Source organism: Podarcis filfolensis, assembly GCF_964270895.1.
Source record: "Podarcis filfolensis genome assembly, chromosome: 6".
Classification (NCBI taxonomy): domain Eukaryota; kingdom Metazoa; phylum Chordata; class Lepidosauria; order Squamata; family Lacertidae; genus Podarcis; species Podarcis filfolensis.
In genome coordinates this window covers 88,422,766-88,441,949 of record NC_139609.1, presented here as the reverse complement: position 1 = coordinate 88,441,949, position 19,184 = coordinate 88,422,766, and the positions used below count along the sequence as shown (strand labels likewise).

The window sequence follows — 19,184 nt, the reverse complement described above, 5'->3', positions numbered from 1 at the left end:
CGAATCGACCAAATATGGATAACTAGAAGTCTGGCACCTAAGGTGAGGAAGGTGGAAATCTGCCCCAAAACATGCTCCGACCATAACGCCTTGAGAATGGATATGACATTGATCCCAATCGGCTCCTTTAGATGGAAGATGAATGATGGCCTGTTTAGAGATCAAAGAATTGTAAAGAAGGCCCAAAAAACCTTAAAGGACTATTTTGAGATTAATTTGAACACTACGGTGGAAAAAAGAACTATCTGGGATGCAAGTAAAGCTGTGATGAGAGGGTTCTTGATCCAACAGAATTCCTTAAAGAAAAGACTGCAAAATGAAAAGAAAGATAAAATTCTGGAAAGTATCAAAGAGTTGGAGAAGAAGTTAAGATCTAACCCGAAGTCCCAACCGATTCTGAGAGAAATTAAACTTTATCAGGCGCAATATTCCAAGCTGATAAATCAGGAAATAGAATGGAAGATTAAAACAATGAAACAAAAAACTTTTGAATCGGCAAATAAATGTGGGAAACTGCTAGCTTGGCAGTTGAAAAGGAGACAAAGATTAAATACAGTAACAAACTTAGAGGTTGAAGGAAGGAACATTCAGAACCCGGGAGAGATTAGAAAGTGCTTCCAGAGGTATTTTAAAAAGTTATATACTCAAGGGCCACAAGATGAAATAGAGATTACACAATTTTTGGAGAGAAATGGATTAGCAAAGCTGTCAGAAGAAAACAGAACAATTTTAAATGGCAAAATAACACAACAAGAGATTGAACAGGCCATCCTGAGTCTGAAACAGGGCAAATCACCAGGGCCAGATGGACTGACCTCTAACTACTATAAGACATTGAAGGATTATTTGATACAACCTTTGTTGGAGGTCAGTAATGAAATAATGGAGGGGAAGAAGGCGCCTGAATCGTGGAAAGAAGCATTTATCACATTGATTCCAAAGTCAGAAACTGAAAAGACACAACTTAAGAATTACCGTCCCATCTCCCTTTTAAATGTGGATTACAAAATATTTGCAGATGTTTTGGCACGAAGATTTAAGAAAGTTTTAAGTGAGATAATCCATAAAGACCAGGCAGGCTTTCTCCCGGGCAGACATATGTTTACTAACACAAGGAACATTATAGACATATTGGAACTTTTACAAACAAACATAAACACCAAAGCAGCTTTAATTTTTATAGACGCGGAGAAAGCCTTTGACAACATTTCTTGGAAATTTATGAAGGGGAACTTAAAAGAAATGGGAGTGGGACGGGGGTTTGAGAACGGGATTGAGGCAATATATTCAGAACAAAAGGCTAAACTGATAGTTAACAATGTGGTTACAGAAGAGTTTAAAATTGAAAAAGGTACACGACAAGGCTGCCCGATTTCCCCATTACTGTTTATTTCGGTTCTGGAAGTGCTCCTGAATATGATTAGGGGGGACCGGTTGGTGGAAGGGATTCAGGTCGGAGCGAAACAATATAAACTTAAAGCTTTTGCAGATGACCTAGTTCTGACATTACAGGAGCCGGAGTCTAGTTTGAAAAGAGTACTACAACTGATTCAAAACTTTGGTCGAGTGGCAGGATTTAAGTTAAATAAGCAAAAAACTAAAGTTCTGGGGAAAAACATGACAGATATTGAGTTGGAACAGCTTCAGAAAGAGACAGAACTAAATGTGGTTAAAAAAGTTAAATACCTAGGGGTAAACATAACAGCAAAAAATCTGAGTTTATTTAAAGATAATTATGAAAAATGTTGGTCAGAGATTAAGAGAGACTTGGATAGTTGGTCAAGATTAAAACTTTCATTGCTAGGCCGAATAGCTGCCATCAAGATGAATGTATTGCCAAAAATGTTATTTTTGTTTCAGACACTGCAGATTGTAGACAAGACAGAGTGCTTCCGGAAGTGGCAGAAAGATATCTCTAAATTTGTCTGGCAGGGCAAAAAGCCCAGAATCAAATTTAAAATATTAACAGATGCGAAAGAAAGAGGGGGCTTTGCCCTGCCAGACTTAAAGTTGTATTATGAAGCTGCAGCTTTCTGCTGGTTAAAAGATTGGTTACTTCTTGAAGATACGGATGTCTTGGATTTGGAAGGTTTTAATAATGCGTTTGGATGGCATGCATATTTATGGTATGATAAAGCTAAGATAAATAAGGCCTTCAAGAACCATATTGTCAGAAAATCAGTTTTTAATGTCTGGACAAAATATAAAGACTTACTGGAGAATAAAACTCCGAGGTGGCTGTCACCCCTGGAGGCTAAGGCTCGGAAAAGAGCCAATATGGAGGCCAATTGGCCAAAATATTGGGAGATAATAGAAAAGGATGGTGACAACTGGAAATTGCAGAGTTTAGAAAAGATGAGAGACAAAGTGCGAGACTGGTTACACTATGCTCAGATTAAAGAAGTGTTTAAAAACGACAAAAAGTTAGGATTCCAAGTGGAAAAGTCAAAGTTAGAAACTGAACTGTTAGAACCTAAGACTAAGGTACTTTCAAGAATGTATAACTTGCTGCTGAAATGGAACACACATGACGAAATGGTAAAATCAACAATGATAAAATGGGCGCAGGATATTGGGTATAATATTATGTTTGAAGATTGGGAAAGGTTGTGGACCTCTGGGCTGAACTTCACTGCATGTAATGCGTTGAAGGAAAATGTGATGAAAATGATGTATAGATGGTACATGACCCCTGTCAAACTGGCTAAAATATACCATTCGTCTGATAGCAAATGTTGGAAGTGTAAGGAAAATGAAGGAACATTTTTTCACCTCTGGTGGACCTGCCCTAGAGTGAAGGCCTTTTGGGAGAAAATATATAATGAATTAAAAAAGGTGTTTAAATACACCTTTACTAAGAAAGCAGAGGCCTTTCTCCTGGGTATTGTCGGCCAGAGTGTGTTAAAAGAGGACAGAACATTCTTTTTGTACGCAACAACAGCAGCAAGAATATTAATTGCCAAGAATTGGAAAACTCAGGAGCTACCCACTGTGGAAGAATGGCAGATGCAACTGATGGACTATATGCAACTAGCCGAGATGACCGGCAGAATTCGAGACCAGGGAGAAGAAAGGATGGAAGAAGACTGGAGGAAATTTAAGACTTATTTACAAAAATATTGTAATCTGGCTGAGTGCTGAATAGGATGCCAGTGCAGACAATTGTCTACCATTAAAATAGATTTAAAGTCGAATTATATGTCAAACCAAATTAAGATTATTAATTAAGATGAGTTAAATGATAATTTGCTTGAAAATAATTTAATAATGATGTAAGTGTATGCGGGAGGTGTGGGGGAGTCCCATGTAACAATTGAAAGATGTTAAATGGACAACGATAAGTGCTTATTTGATATATGTTTTATTTGAAAACTTTAATAAATATATTATAAAAAAAAAAAAAAAAGAACAGTTTCAGGTTAAGAATGGACCTCCGGAACGAATTAAGTACGTAACCAGATGCACCATTGTAAAGCTTCCGAATACCAGTTGATGGAAACCACAGGAGGTCAGAATGCTCTCATGCTTGGGTCCTTCTTGCAGGTTTCCTAAGGGTTTCTGGTTGGTCTTTGTGAGAACAGGATGCTGGTCAAGATGGGCCGCTGGCCTGATTCAACAGAACTCTTTTTACAGCCCAGTGTTTTAAAAACAACAACACCCCACAATGTTTCAGGTTGTGTTCCTTCCTATAAATCTCTTCTCAAGGTTACTCTTAAAACTCCTGCCTCTGGAAACTTGCTTATATAGAATCTTATATATTTTAACCATGAGGAATCATCACAGCGGTGATTGTGTATGTTGTGTGTTGGTGTTCTTTATGGAGCTTTTGTTTACATCAACTTTTTGATGTGGCATAATGTGACATTGGCAGGCGGAAATAAGAAACAGGGAAACTGGAGGTCAAAGGGCTGCGATCAGGCAGGGTAAGAAACATACATCATGAGCAGGCGTACCATGGTCTCTGTGTTTGTTTTCTTTTGTTCAAGAGAAGTGATTTATTAGTGCATGGGTGGCTCGGTTTTATGAAAGACAGGCAGCAAACAAATTTCACCTTGGGGTGAGATTTTAATACATTTCAGGACCTTGACAAGATTAGCATATTATCTCTTCAATGCCTTATACCTTGAGCAAATGAGAGCTCTGTCAAAGTGAACATATTTGTGTGCTAACAGATCTATTTATGAGTATGGCTTGCCTGGGTGATGTGGCAGAAAGTACCTCACATATAACAAGATGGATGTATATATCTGTCTTAACCTAGCCTCAGTTGTTTATGCTCTGATGACCTCCCATCTGGATTACTGTACTGTGCTATAAATGGGGCAGCCCTTGAGGATAGGCTGGAGGCTGGAGCCAGTGCAGAATGTGGCTGCTAGGTTGGTAAGTGCGATAGCAGGATGGGACCATGTGACATCAGACCTGAAAGCACTCTGCTGGCTACCAGTGAGCGACTGGGCCCAATTAAAGGTGTTACTACTAGCATATAGTGCGCTCTTTGGCCTGGTGAGGTTGTCTCACTCATTATTGACTTTCAAGAGGAATTTTTGGCTTCATGGGCAAAAGTGTACCTTCATGAGACAACTCTGATTGGTGGGTGGGACAACCTACCTATCAATTGTATGGTAGCATCATGACATCAGCTGACCCACCCACCTGTCAAAATCCATTACACAGTGGTTGTTTGGGTGTTTGGGTTGACGTTTGATTCCACAGTGGTTCCCAAGTGATCAACAGTCAACCAGCTGTTGGGAACTGAAGGATCAGCCCTCTATCAGCTGCAGAAGAGCCCAAGCCCACCTTCCTTTGCCAACGCACCCTTTAAGACTCCTGATTACACAATCAGCCATGTTTTTACCTGCCCCACATCTGATGTGGGGTCTCACGGGCCAAATTTGCACCCCTGCTGGACCACATCTGATCCTTGACCTGGATGTTCCCTTCCCCAGCATAGGACACATGGTGGTTGCTTAACAAAGATGTAACTCCTCAACAACCTATCTAGTATTTGTGGTTTTGATCATCTGACTTTCATTAAGCCAGCAAATACACGCTTCCTAAGATATCCACAAGGAAAGCCCTTATAAGCCATGCCCAGCAAAAAGAGAGAAATAAAAAGGCTTCCCCTTTTCCCTGGGAATGCAATTTCATTCAAGTGTATCTTTCATAAATGCTGACATGAGCTAGAAGGCCAAATTATTCATTTCATAAACAAGGTTTTCTCTCTCTCCCCATTTCTTCCTTTTGCAGAATATACCCACAGGCGCCATCAACACATTCAACTGTAAAAATAGCCAGTTGGATGAGAACAGTGTGAAAAAACTTTTATCTTAAGTATTTACTGTTATTCCAGAATATCACTCCACTTTCGGGCAGGGAGGGGGGGAAGGCGGTAATTCAGCACTCTGGTGGTAAATCTGTGACCTCATTTGCATTTTCTAATTGAATTGCTATCAGGTTTCTTGCAAGAGTGAACAACCAAAAAGAGAAAACGGGGGGGGGGGACCACCCTGAAAAGTTCTTACAGTTTCATAACACCACTTGGATTAGCTGGGGAGAGAGAGAGAGAGAGAAAGCTTACTTTATGGGTCTGTTTAGCATGAAAAATATTGTTAGTTCATGGAATGCCATAGACTTTGCCATTGAACAGACAGCCTCAAGAAGCTGGGATTTCTCCTACATCAGCTGCCATTTGAAGTGCCCCACAATGTCTTGGAATGTCGCTACATCAGGCATTGTAGGGGATTTTCAATGACAGACAACGTTCAGATCTAAACCCCATCACAGGGAGCCAGGATTAATGCTAACAGGGGTTCCTACTGAACTGCTTGTGCCCAGGCTTCTCCCCACAGATATTGCCGCCATTTTGCTTAAACATATCCTGAATTGTTTGCTGGGGAGAGGGATGAAAATACTACGCTCTGTTTCAAGGGGGTGACCGGGACCCAGCTTATCATTGGGCAAGACGACAGAGTCCAATTAAAGAGCAAGAAATGGTGAATTATTTAGCTTATCATCAATTTATCATCACCACCATATGGATTTTCTGCCTTAAGCACCAACATGTTTTGGTCCATCTCTGTAAGTGGAAAAGGTTACTTGGCAACTAATAAACAACTGCATCTCCTTTAGGCAATGTGAAGCAAAGCAAATAACACCACATGCACGGTCAGTTATCTCTGGATTTACAAAATTTATATAGGCTGCCCAATGATATTGTCCCCTGGTCAGGTCACTTTTCTGGGTATTGCCACTTCGATATTGTAGAGCACGCCACTAAGGCAGGCATAGGCAAGCTCGGCCCTCTAGATGTTTTGGGACTACAACTCCCATCTAAGAGGACCAGTGGTCAGGGATGATGGGAATTGTAGTCCCAAAACATCTGGAGGGCCGAGTCTGCTTATGCCTGCACTAAAGCATGAGTAGAGAACCTGTGGAGAACCTGTGCCACCCCCATTACTCTGAGCCAGTATGGCCTATAAGGGGTGATGGCAGTTGTCTAATCACATCTAGGGGGCCACAGGTTCTCCACTATGATCATGCAGCTCTGGAATTGACTGGCACTGGGAAAACGTGGGCTCAGTCTCAAACAAGGTGTAGGTTGTAGGTCAGAGAAGTCCTGCTGAGATTAATGAACCTAAATTTAGCATGTTCATTAATTTTTAGCAGGTTTACTCTGATTAGGACTAGCATTAATGAGCTGGAGGATCAAGGCCACTGACTAGACAGAAGTTGAACCCTGAGAAGACCTAGAAATGCTATTTTATTATCATCCTTGCCGGAAGCTGCAAGTGGGCAAAGAGTGCTGTTGCTTTCATGCCCAGCTTGCAGGCTGGCCACTGTGGATGCTGGATTAGATGGGCCTGACCCAGCACGCTTATGTTACATCCTTACTATGTTCTGATTATCGAAGAAGGTTTTGCTTAATGAAGTGTGTGTGTGTGTGTGTGCTATTTGCATGCCTATTAAGACATCCAATCCCCCACTTACATCATGCAGAACTACAGTCTAGCTGTAGATTCACCATATGAAGAATTCTTTGTCTACTCTTGTCCTCAGAGAAACATGTGAGAGGAGACCCAGCATGTAACAAAAAGCATATTTTAATTACCGCAAAAAACAACAACAACACAACAACTCTGTGCATAACCTTCAGTGGCTGCTAAGTATGTGCATGTTTGTTTTAATTCTATTGAATTTCTGAAAAACAACATACCAGATCAATTTCCCTGAACAGACGTGTCAGGGTCAGTGCTTCAAAAGCACTGGGATTTTGACTTGATAATGTTTAGTTTCAGTGCTGTTTGATATCCTTCAAATAATCCCATGAACCTGTTTCATTTCTTTTGCAAACAAAACTCTTGTTTTGTTCATAAAAGCGAAGCAGGAAGCTTTAAATGAAGCAGAAGCTCAGCCTCCCACTATGGTGACACACAATAATACAGTCTGTGACCTTGTCATTAGTCTTGTTTTCCACTGTTTTTTCACCCTCCAACTATACACTAATAAGGCTTTTAAGAAAAGAATGATGTGAATTTTAAAAAGCCAGAGTTCTCTCTGTCTTGAACCAGAGTTCAGCTTGTATTAATATTCTACAAATTTCCAATCAAATATTTTGCTAAAGTTGAAATGCACTGCAGCTTGTATTCTTTTCGCCGGGGAGAAATTTTAAGTAGCTCACTCGAGACGACAGTGTGATCTGTAATACTGAAACAAAATGTGTTCCTATTTGCAGAGTATAGGGCACTCCGGCTCAATTGCAAAAAGCATGAAAACAGTGTTGCTCTATGAAGGACTCAGTTTCAATAGAATCATAGAATTGTAGAGTTGGAAGGGACCCTGAAATTCATCTACTCCAAACCACTGCAATTCAGGAATATGCCGCTGTCTCATACAGGGATCAAACCTGCAACCTTGCCATTATCAGCACCATCAGCCAGTGTGGTGTAGTGGTTAAGAGCGGTAGACTCATGATCTGGTGAACTGGGTTCGATTCCCCGCTCCTCCACATGCAGCTGCTGGGTGACCTTGGGCCAGTCACACTTCTCTGAAGTCTCTCAGCCCCACTCACCTCACAGAGTGTTTGTTGTGGGGGAGGAAGGGAAAGGAGATTGTTAGCCGCTTTGACACTCCTTAGGGTACTGATAAAGCGGGGTATCAAATCCAAACTCTTCTTCTTCTTCTTCATGCTCTAATCAACTGAGCTATACAGGCACAAAAATTATCCCTTCTTCACTCCCTTCTTCACTATCCCACTCGGAGGATGTTGTTCCCCCATCACCCTCAGACCCAGGGGATGGCGCCCCTCTAGCTACTTGGCCACACAAGAATTGCAGACTGCTCACCAAGGGTGGCATGATCACTGAAAAAGAAGAAGAAGAGTTTGGGTTTGATATCCCGCCTTTCACTCCCTTTAAGGAGTCTCAAAGCGGCTAACATTCTCCTTTCCCTTCCTCCCTCACAACAAACACTCTGTGAGGTGAGTGGGGCTGAGAGACTTCAAAGAAGTGTGACTGGCCCAAGGTCACCCAGCAGCTGCATGTGGAGGAGCGGAGACGCGAACCCGGTTCCCCAGATTATGAGACTACCGCTCTTAACCACTACACCACACTGGCTCTCACTGGAAAAGAAAGCCTAGCCAAACTCCAGATAACATCTCCAAAAGCTCAGCCAGCAGTTCCTATTGGGAGCTGTTCAGGGTTCTGATTTGCCTTGCACTGCACTTAGATGACCTGAAGCAGCTTTGGGTATGCATATATGGGTATGATGTTTAGTGAGAATCTCTTTTCTTGTAACTTGAAGGCATTGGTCCAAGACCTACCTTCCAGAAAAGGATCGACAGATGAATGTTCTGTCTCTGACTGAAGACCTTTAGGGTGGTACGAGTCACCAGGAATCTGATGAACATCTCTTACCATTAAGCAGTTTAAACTAAAATCTACAGAAGAAGGAGGAGTTTGGATTTGATACCCCGCTTTATCAGTACCCTAAGGAGTGTCAAAGCGGCTAACAATCTCCTTTCCCTTCCTCCCCCACAACAAACACTCTGTGAGGTGAGTGGGGCTGAGAGACTTCAGAGAAGTGTGACTGGCCCAAGGTCACCCAGCAGCTGCATGTGGAGGAGCGGGGAAGCGAACCCGGTTCACCAGATTACGAGTCTACCGCTCTTAACCACTACACCACACTGGTGTACAGTCTATAACATAAAGTTGCTATATCTGACCTGGCCTCTGGAGTGAGTGGAAAACAAGTCTTTGCCCTCTTCAGATATTTTAGAGTATTATGCCATCCTGCTCCCCCCACCCCCCTCAAGTCTTCACTTCTGCAAGCTAAACACAACCTGTGCCTTAAGTCCTTCTTCACAAAATCCCCCTCCCCCGCCCCGTCCCAGAGCCTATGCAGTCATTGCTTTCCCTAAAGGTCAGGATGAGCTGGCAGCTAATTTTCCAAAAGCGGTCCCTCCAACCTGACAGTCCTCCATCTCTAGATAATAAATCTTCAGGTTGGAAGTCTGGATTACTTCTTCAATAGCAAATGGCACGTCTGCGAAGCTACAGGGCCAAAGAATGGGGTCAATGAAGGGAAATTTATTGCCATGGGATTCTCTGCTGAAGAGCCTCAGGTACATATTCAGATGTTGGCAACACAGGCAGAGTCAGAGTCAATGTAAAAAGAGGGGCTTGGCGGAAGCTCCAGGAGCAGAGGAGAATTAAGCTTCCCTTTCCACCCATTTGTCTGAAGGCTGTATCTCAACCAAAGGGGACGATACATCACCACAAAAGAGGACGTGAAGACAGGAAGTGGGTGAGAAATTCTCCCCAGTTCACCAAAGTTCAATCTAAAGGATGATCGAGTGGCCTTTTAAGAATAAGGAAGAACCCAGCTCAAAAGTCAATTCCCCCCTTTAGCTACATTAACCTGAAAGCCTGCACACGGGGAATAGAATTCACAGCCGCGAAATGATTCACAAGGGTCTCACTACTGCGTGTTGCTATGCCTGTTTGGAAAAACATGCCTGGTCTGATTTATTTATTTATTGCTCACATCTCCCGCCCGCCTTGCTCCTAATGTTTGGATGGCCAACAGCAAGATGAGGTACCATTTTGGGATGGATCCAGAGCCCTAGGTTCTTAAACAAAGACTAAAAATAGCAATAGCACCCTCCTTCACCCCAGCCTGGGTTTATTCCTGGCCACAAAGGCTGTTGGGAAATTGAGCAAACATCGTAGCCCTTGGTTTGCTGTCTACTATGAATGCAGGGGCAATGGCTGTTGGTGGAAGAAAAGAGGCAGGAAACCGTTCCACCGTTCATTGATTCTATTGAATAATTGCTTCCTCTCCAGACACTTCCCCCTAGCCTAGCTAGCCTAGAGAGCCAGTGTGGTGTAGTGGTTAAGAGTGGTAGTCTCGTAATCTGGGGAACCGGGTTCGCGTCTCCGCTCCTCCACATGCAGCTGCTGGGTGACTTTGGGCTAGTCACACTTCTCTGAAGTCTCCCAGCCTCACTCACCTCACAGAGTGTTTGTTTTGAGACTCCGCTTTGAGACTCCTTAAAGGGAGTGAAAGGCGGGATATCAAATCCAAACTCTTCTTCTTCTTCTAGAAATGGACATTCTTGGTTGATTCAAACATGATACAGTCTGTCTTGGATTGTACCATTTCAGACTGCAGGTGAAGGATCTGTTTCTGGGATTTATTTATTTTTAAACACCCCGCAGGTCATGGAGAGTTAGCACATTAGGGAGAAGAGTCTATATTGCTTGTTAACATGGAGACCTTTTAAATATATGATCCCCACATTCCAGCCAAGATATTAGCATGCACTGTTTCTGCACATTTTAATTGACCATTAGAGATTGTGGAGGCCTATAATGATGTACAAGGTCCTTTGAGCACAGTGCCCCAAGCCTTTCTGGGCTATAGGCCAAAATACTAACACCTTGCACCAAGGCCAGATTAAGGTGGTGGTGGTGAAATTCCCATAATAAGCCCCCCACCCGCTGCCCCCACAAAAGCTTGAAACAATGTGCCACAAAAAGAGTCTTGTAGCATCATAAAGCCAACAAATTTATTGGCAATTCTCCCCCTCCCCTTCTCTGAATTGCTATCATTGTTATTTTTACCTTGTGTCCCTTGTGTTGTGATTTTTCTCCCACCAGTAACCTGACCATAGTTTCCCAGCTTTCTACGGCCTGGTGGTCCCATGCCGTCACCATAAATATTGTCTGCTCCGAGGGGATTTGCACCTGTTGGGTGGCGTAGATAGTCCCATCTGTCCTCACCTTGAAGTCCAAGTTGTCGGTTTCGTATTGGATTCCTTTGCTCCCAGAGCAGCCGCTAAATTTCACTGGGGAAAAGGAGACAAAAAGAGAAGACGGGGGTTATTGAAACTATTATTATGCCCTCGATGTGCGCAGTGCTTATCAGGGTAATGTAAGCAACAGCAACAAAATCAAGATTGGTTCCTGCTGTGAGGACCTTGCACTCTAAATATGCTGACAGAGGAGAGGCGAATAGAGGGAAAGTAAAAAAGAAAAGAAAAAGGGGGACACTTGAGAGAAAACGCAGCTGCACACATTTGGGGTGTGCTTTCATTGGCAAAGAGGGCTATGACATAGGTCAGGGAAGCACGGTATAAAGTTAGAGTATTAGACTGGGAAACCCGGGTTCAAATCCCTTCTCAGCTAGAACGCTTAAGAGGTTACCTTGAACCAGTTGGTGGCTCTCTCAGGTGGCTAGTGTACCACTTAGAAGGGCAAACAAAAATGATCAGGAGGAAGAGCACCTATGAGGAGAAGCTACATTGTCTGCATGCTGTCCAACATTTTTGGATCTGAAACCGGGACATGTGTCTTCTGGGATGCACTTCTGTTCATGTCACACGACCTGCACAGAGTTCTAGCCAACAAAAAAACTGGGGGGGGGGGCTAGAACGCCGCAGCACCCAAAATGGCTGCTGAGATCTCACGTGAAAAAATGTGATGTTCCATTTTTTCGGGGCGCTTGGGAGGTCTGTGTTTGGGACACTTCAGTTCACAAAAATATAGTGATATGCCTGAGTGAAGTGTAGGTGGGTTCCCACAAGGCAAGGCACAGGGATAACAGCAAGAACCTTTATAGAACTAACAGAACTGGACAACAGGGGCAAAGCAACTGCTTATATGCATTTCTGAAGGCCTGGGCCACTCCCACTCCCAATGTGATTGGCTATCTAAACTTCCAAGCTGCAAATCATGACTCAGAGTTTACGGTCCAATGGCAGAGGCAGAAATCCTGAAATGTTATGTGATTGGATATCATGTATCAAATCAGAACACAGGGGCTCAGAATCCTTAGTCCAGACTCAAGTTCAGGCAAACACAGACCACTGAATACATAACACTGAGTACCAGCTGCTGGGAATCACAAGTGGGAAGAGGTGCTGTTGCGCCCGGATCCTGCTTGCACACTTCCCATAGGCATCTGGCTGGCCACTGTGAGAAACCGGATGCTGGCCTTGAGAGACCTTTCTCATAACACCAGAATAGATAGATGGACCGCCAATGAAACTGGATATTGAAAGTGTCAGGACAAATAAGAGAAGGCACTTCTTCACACTGCGCACCCACTGGGAGCAGTCATGGCCTCCAATTTGGATGGCTGTAGAAGAGGATAAGAGAAATTCATGGAGGCTGTCAATGGCTACTAGCCATGATGGCTGTGCTGTACCTCCACAGTTGGAGGCCACAATGCCTCCACATACCAGTTGCTGGAAACCGCAGGAGGGGAGAGGGCTCTGGTTCTCAAGTTCTGCTCCCTGGTTTCCCACAGGCATCTGGTTGGCCGCTGTGAGAACGGGATGCTAGATGCCCCATTGGCCTGGATCCAACATGCTATTCTTATGTGAAGAGGGAAGGGAGAGGATGCAGCACTGGGCTGCCATTCTCAATGATAGACCCCTCTTTTAATCACCACATCTGGAGCCAGCCTAACTTCCATGTTTCAGTATGTAGCTTTTGGGTTCTTCATGGGCATCTGGCTGGCTCCTATGAGAACAGGATCTTGCACTAGATTGGCCTTTGGCCAGATCCTGCAGACTTTACTTATATATACTTATCCAGCAGGGTTCAACCTAAGCTGATTCCCATAATTATTGCGAGGACAAAGTTGTCATGGCGGCCACTTATGCTGAAACATGTTCTTTTGAGAGAAAGGGCAAGGCAGATCTCTGATCAGCAACTTCACATACAGAGGAGGTTGGGGGAGAGAGCTGAAGGGAGAAAGGAAAAGGAGGACGAGAGAGTTCAGATGGGAAACAAAACCGCATAAAAGGACAGTGGCTGGATGTCAGGCCATTTCTGACAGTGTGCTTGATGTTCTCAAAGAAACATCAAGGAAATTATATAACGGTGTATTTGACCTTTCAAGAAAGCTCTTGAACTTTACTACCATTCCCAGAGAAACTGCTAGTGGCTATTTCTAAAAAAGTCCTTTCTAAAGTTTCATTACATCTGAGAGGCAGTCGATCCCCACTGCTATGAGTGGATTCCTCTCCTGCCTCCATTATCCACTGAATATGATGAGAAGCAATTAGCCACATGGCTGGTCTGTCATTTTGTGAAGCCTACAGCTATCTACCTAGTCTATGGGATACTTACACATGCCTTAATGGCAACTTAAATGTCCATAATCATTCCGTTAACAGATTTTATTTTTTTACTTTTTGGTCGGACGACAATTAAAACGCTCCACTGAAACCGAATCCTTCTCTCCAACTCAGACATACACTGTCAGTCTGCTTGACAGCCATCTTGCCCTTCCTTATGAAAGAGATTTGAGACACTGTGACACGATACATACTAAGGAAATGCAGCTTAAGTAAATGCCACCTGATAAACGTGTTCATACTGTAGAAACTACAATTGTGTTTTAATAGCTCGTTAACTGAAAAAATAACAACAGAGGCCTCTACAGATGGTGGGGAGGTGTGTGTGTCAGCAACAGGCTGGATGAGAAACAATGGAAGCTACCAGCCCAAGAGCTCCCTGGGGAGGACTCTGAAGATGACACATTAGAACCTGGAGCCTGGTGGTGAAACACTAGGCAGCAGGAGGAAAGAGCTAGGAGCTGATAGAAATAGGAGACAAGTGATCAAGGAGAGTCCAGGATAGGATTAGAAGCTGAAAGTCACAGAGTGCACACAGACAGTCACAGTTCTGCCGCCACCTCCCTCTCTGACTCCCGGCTCAAGGAGGATCCTGCACGCTGAGCAACGTGCCAGACAGATCCAGAGGAGGAGCCCACCTCCTCAACACAGCCTTGGTCTGCTTGGGAGGGATCCAGAAGGAGAGGCTAGAGGGGGAGGACATGCCTAGGGCTTAGTTTCAGCAACACCTACACTGAGTTAGCACAAACCAGGGACATTGCTGTTTTGTTGTTTTTCTGCTAATGAACAGCTAATTGCATTCTGTGCCTTCTGTGTGTGTGTGCCTGCCCTGTGGATGACCTGCCTTGTTGACAGCTCCTTGATGGGGGCGGGAAAGGAACTTTATATTTTATCCTTAGTTTTTTTTTTTATAATATTTTTATTCAAGAATTTTTTCCATATAAACATAACATACATAAACATACAAAGACAAAAACAAAACAAAAAACATGTACCATTTCATATCCGAATTTCTTATACCTTTCTTCCCCGACTTCCTCATGCCTCCCTTTTCTGTATTCCAAATTCTTATCAATTACTCAGCAAATCTTCCCTTATTTTAATTTAGATTTAAACTAATCTTCCTTATTCTCCTTGTCTTAACCATTGCTAATAGTAACCATTTACTTTCCAATCCAACATCATTCTAACTTTCGTTAACTTTGTGATATTTCTTTAAATAGTCCTTGAATTTTTTCCATTCTTCTTGCGCTGCTTCTCTTCCCTGGTTTCGGATTCTGCTCGTCATTTCTGCCAGGCCCATGTAGTCTATCACCTTCATCTGCCATTCTTCCAGTGTGGGTAGCTCTTGCGTCTTCCAGTACTTCGCAATGAGTATTCTAGCTGCTGTTGTAGCATACATAAAGAAAGTTATATCCGTCTTTTTATTTTATCCTTAGAACCATTATGTGCGGGAGTCTTCATCCAGTGCTAGTGCTAGGGCTATGATGCACTCCATCTCATTTAAGCAGGGTGGGGGCAAAGCTTTTCTATGGCAGATAGGTGGCTAGTGGAAGCTTACCTTAAAATGACAGTCAAACCTACAGGACCCTGTTCACAATTAGTCCAATGAGCAGAAGATGAGGTTTTACATTTGCCACCCCCCTTCTCTTTCTCTGCATATATCTGTATATATCTGTATATAAAGGTAAAGGGACCCCTGACCATTAGGTCCAGTCATGGCCGACTCTGGGGTTGCGGCGCTCATCTCGCTTTATTGGCAGAATGAGCCGGCGTACAGCTTCTGGGTCATATGGCCAGCATGACAAAGCCGCTTCTGGCAAACCAGAGCAGCGCACAGAAATACCGTTTACCTTCCCACCAGAGCGGTACCTATTTATCTACTTGCACTTTGAGGTGCTTTTGAACTGCTAGGTTGGCAGGAGCAGGCACCGAGCAACAGGAGCTCACCCCATCGTGGGGATTTGAACCGCCAGTCTTCTGATCGGTAAGTCCTAGGCTCCGTGGTTTAACCCACAGCGCCACCCGCGTCCCATCTGTATATCTATAATGGTGGCAAAATAGCCACATTCAGGCATCCAGTGCCCTCAAGGGATTGTAAGTGTGTTGGAGAGAATGCTCAATGGTCTAACACAGCTGCCACTCCATATACATAGGCTAAAGGCCCGTAGCAGGTTCAGGTATGTATGTAGACTCCCTATGCAATTTAGAAGCCCAATCATGTGGGCATCTAAATTGTATGGAGAGCATGAGCAGAGAACCTGCTTTGGCTCTTCCACTCATGGACCATGGTGGGACTCGGCTGTCAGGGATGCAATAGATGTGGTGGAACCAATGGGTTCAGCTCCACTCTCCCAGCCCACAGGATTGTATACATGTTTGCCACGATGCCCAAAGAGGGCTTATATAAATGTCAGTCAGTCAATCAAGACATATTAGTCAGCAAACCCTAATACTTATGTTAATGTATGATGCTCTGGATTTGAACCCTGGAGGCATCTAGGGTACTGGGGTTAAATGCATTTGGCTACTATCTTTTTTAATCCACCGTTTTTTACTCTGAAAGCCATCTCACAGCTTCACTTTGATTTGCAAAACTGCCTGGTAACATCCAAGAGAATAACTTGTTTTTAAAACATTTACTCTCAAATGGACAGTCTCAAGATGATTTGCAGCTTCAGCTTGCTTCAATGATTTACACATAGTTTGGGGGCTCAGTCTGAATATTTTTTGTATATATTTGATACTGTAATATTTTAATGTTATACTTTTGTTTTTACCTTGACTTTCTCCCCTTTTTCTTTTAAATAAGCCTTGCTGCAACCAGTAGTTTGGTGTGAGTAGACTAGGTCTCTAGCGACAGTTAAAAGATAGTTTTGGCATTTGATTTGCAGATGCATTGAGTGAAGACTAGACACAGACTAGCGCATATATTTTAAAATTACTCTCTTCTGGCTCATTTTAATGGCAGACATAAGTGATACCTTCTAGACTAAGAGCAGGAACAGACAACAGTTTCTAAAGTCATGAGCAGTTGCTGGAGAAGCATTTTCCATGGGATAAGGCCTCATTTCATTTGCCCCACCCTCAATTAGGGTGGCCATACTTAATAAAGGTCCAGAGGTTGAGTCCAGCTGTTTTTGGCTGGTTCTCTGTTTGGGAGTCTATACTGTATGTTATTTCCTGGTATGGATGGTGTCTGATGGCAACTTTCACCTGCTAGAAGGAAACATAGCAGCATAAGAGGGAGGGGGATAATTTTCAGCTATTCCCCCCCCCCGCCCGCAGTGTATGTTAAGTACTGTATGTTAAGTACTGGAATTTAATTCATTGAAATTGTTAATGCTTCTATGCATTAAAAAGGTAAAGGGACCCCTGACCATTAGGTCCAGTCATGACCAACTCTGGGGTTGCGGTGCTCATCTCGCTTTATTGGCCGAGGGAGCTGGCGTACAGCTTCCGGGTCATGTGGCCAGCATGACTAAGCCGCTTCTGGTGAACCAGAGCAGCGCACAGAAACGCCGTTTACCTTCCCGCCGGAACGGTACCTATTTATCTACTTGCACATTGACGTGCTTTCGAACTGCTAGGTTGGCAGGAGCAGGGACCGAGCAACGGGAGCTCACCCCGTCGCGGGGATTCGAACCGCTGACCTTCTGATCGGCAAGTCCTAGGCTCACTGGTTTAACCCACAGTGCCACCTGCGTCCCATTCTATGCATTACAATGTGTTTAAATCTGATTGGTTGGTAACTGAATTCTAGAGAGTTCTCATGGGATTGGCTAACGTTGGTCACATGGGAGGTATCTAGTGAAGGAGAGACTTATGTGAAGCAAGATGACTGTCTTTTAGAATCCACTGTGAACACTGCTAAGTTGAATTGAGTGTTGGAGTGCTCCTTCTCTGCCTGAAAGAAAGACAGCAAAGCTGTCGGAGAAGGTAAAAATGGAAATATCTCATAGGAGCTGCAACCCATATAATTGAGATACAGAAGGGTGAAAGTGCTGAGCTCCGGAAAGAGAGGAAAATACAGTTGTTTGGAAGTTAAAAGAAGAGACAGTGAGCCCATGCTTGGAGAAGCATGTAAATATTATGTTTTAATTCACCTATAAGTTTCTGCAAGAAAAGTTTTTTGAATATTAAAATCTGGACATTGGGTTTAATTTCCAAGAAAGTGTGCCAGTCATATATGTGATTTGAGCTTCTCAGCTGTATTTTCGCTACCCTTTCATCAAAACTGTACCCCTTTAATCCTACTCCAGAGGGTTGAGGAACCCTCCGAAGCAAGTTTAGGGAGAGTGTGGGTTGCTGCAGGGGGCATTGCTGCAAATTGCTTTTATTCCCTTCTGGATATGGATTCTCTTCCATCAGCAGATGGTCACTGTTGGAGATCTCCTTTTGTGTTTAGCCCACCATTTTCTGGCATCAAGCAGAGACCTTTTCATTTGCTCAAGGTGTGTGTGTGTGTGTGTGTGTGTGTGTGTGTGTGTGTGTGTAGAGACAGAGAACAAAGTCCCAGGTCTTTCTTTTTCTTGTCTGCTGCCAGCATCGTTGGGATACTTATTTCAGAGCGTGCATTTCTGAACGTTTTATATTGCTGTCATTTCATGCCACCATTAGCCTCCTCCCGGCGTGCACTCGCAGGTTGCAGAAAGCTAGGCACTCTCGTGATGTTAAAAACCTATCAGTAATTCGAAATACTTCTCACTGCTCTTCCTAGGCTCCTCCAGAATCCCCCCCCCCACCTTGCAAATATTTACAAGGGTGGAGTAAAGCAAGTCCACTTTAATGAAGTGGATTGTATTCTTAGAATGGGTCTGAAGAACCCAGTTTTTTGTGCTGATGAAGATAATCTTCCACAGCCCATTTGTTTGAACACATTGAAATATCTGTAGATACGAACATTCATACATTTATTTGGTAGGCAGATGCCTTTGGAACTGTCACCTACAGAGGGGTGGAAATGACAAGCCAAGCCAAGAGCAAGTGTCACATTTGACTGATAAACAACGATGGATAATGTCCTCGGTTTTTTTTGTGGGGTGGCTGTTAGTGGGGGTATCTATGCAATTACTGTGGGAGAATTAGGTTTTAAGCAATTTCACTGTCACAGCTTGCTCAATTTAATTACAGTTTATTCCAAAAACCCAGGAGGGGAAAAGGTGCTTCGCTGTTTTGTTCCGTGAAGCGAATTCCACCCCACCTCAGCCTTTGCTTTCACCTTTTTATTGCCATTTGGCATGTGAAAATGATCTCGTACACCTGCGACGTGCAAAGCATCTCAGTCTTGACATTTCCGCCCCCACAATCAATGCCTCCCACCTCTGATGCTGGGGGGGGGGGAGAGGAAAAGATTGGTTTCTATGGACTAGGTGAAATAAGCATTTTTGGACCCCTTTCTAAACCTGTACATTCAGGAAACGGTATGTTACCATTAAACTTGTCTGTCATTTCTTTGGACTATTTTAAACACAGGTTGCAAAAATCAAAGCGCTGGGTTTCCCGACTGCACTCAACAGCTTCGGAGATCAGCTGTGGAGGG

At 43.5% G+C, this 19,184-nt stretch overlaps 1 protein-coding gene across 8 annotated transcripts in view; it reads right to left on the bottom strand.

Annotated features, from left to right (window-relative positions):
* The window catches only part of CDH4 (cadherin 4), an 806,698-nt gene that overhangs the window by 311,190 nt on the left and 476,324 nt on the right, over positions 1 to 19,184 (bottom strand). For 4 of the 8 annotated variants that reach the window (XM_083618498.1, XM_083618497.1, XM_083618503.1 and 1 more), the window contains one exon: positions 11,121 to 11,344. In XM_083618498.1, the coding sequence (XP_083474624.1) occupies positions 11,121 to 11,344 (224 nt within the window). The remainder of the gene's footprint in view (positions 1 to 11,120; positions 11,345 to 19,184) is intronic. The other 4 variants (XM_083618499.1, XM_083618500.1, XM_083618501.1 and 1 more) reach the window with 2 other exon arrangements.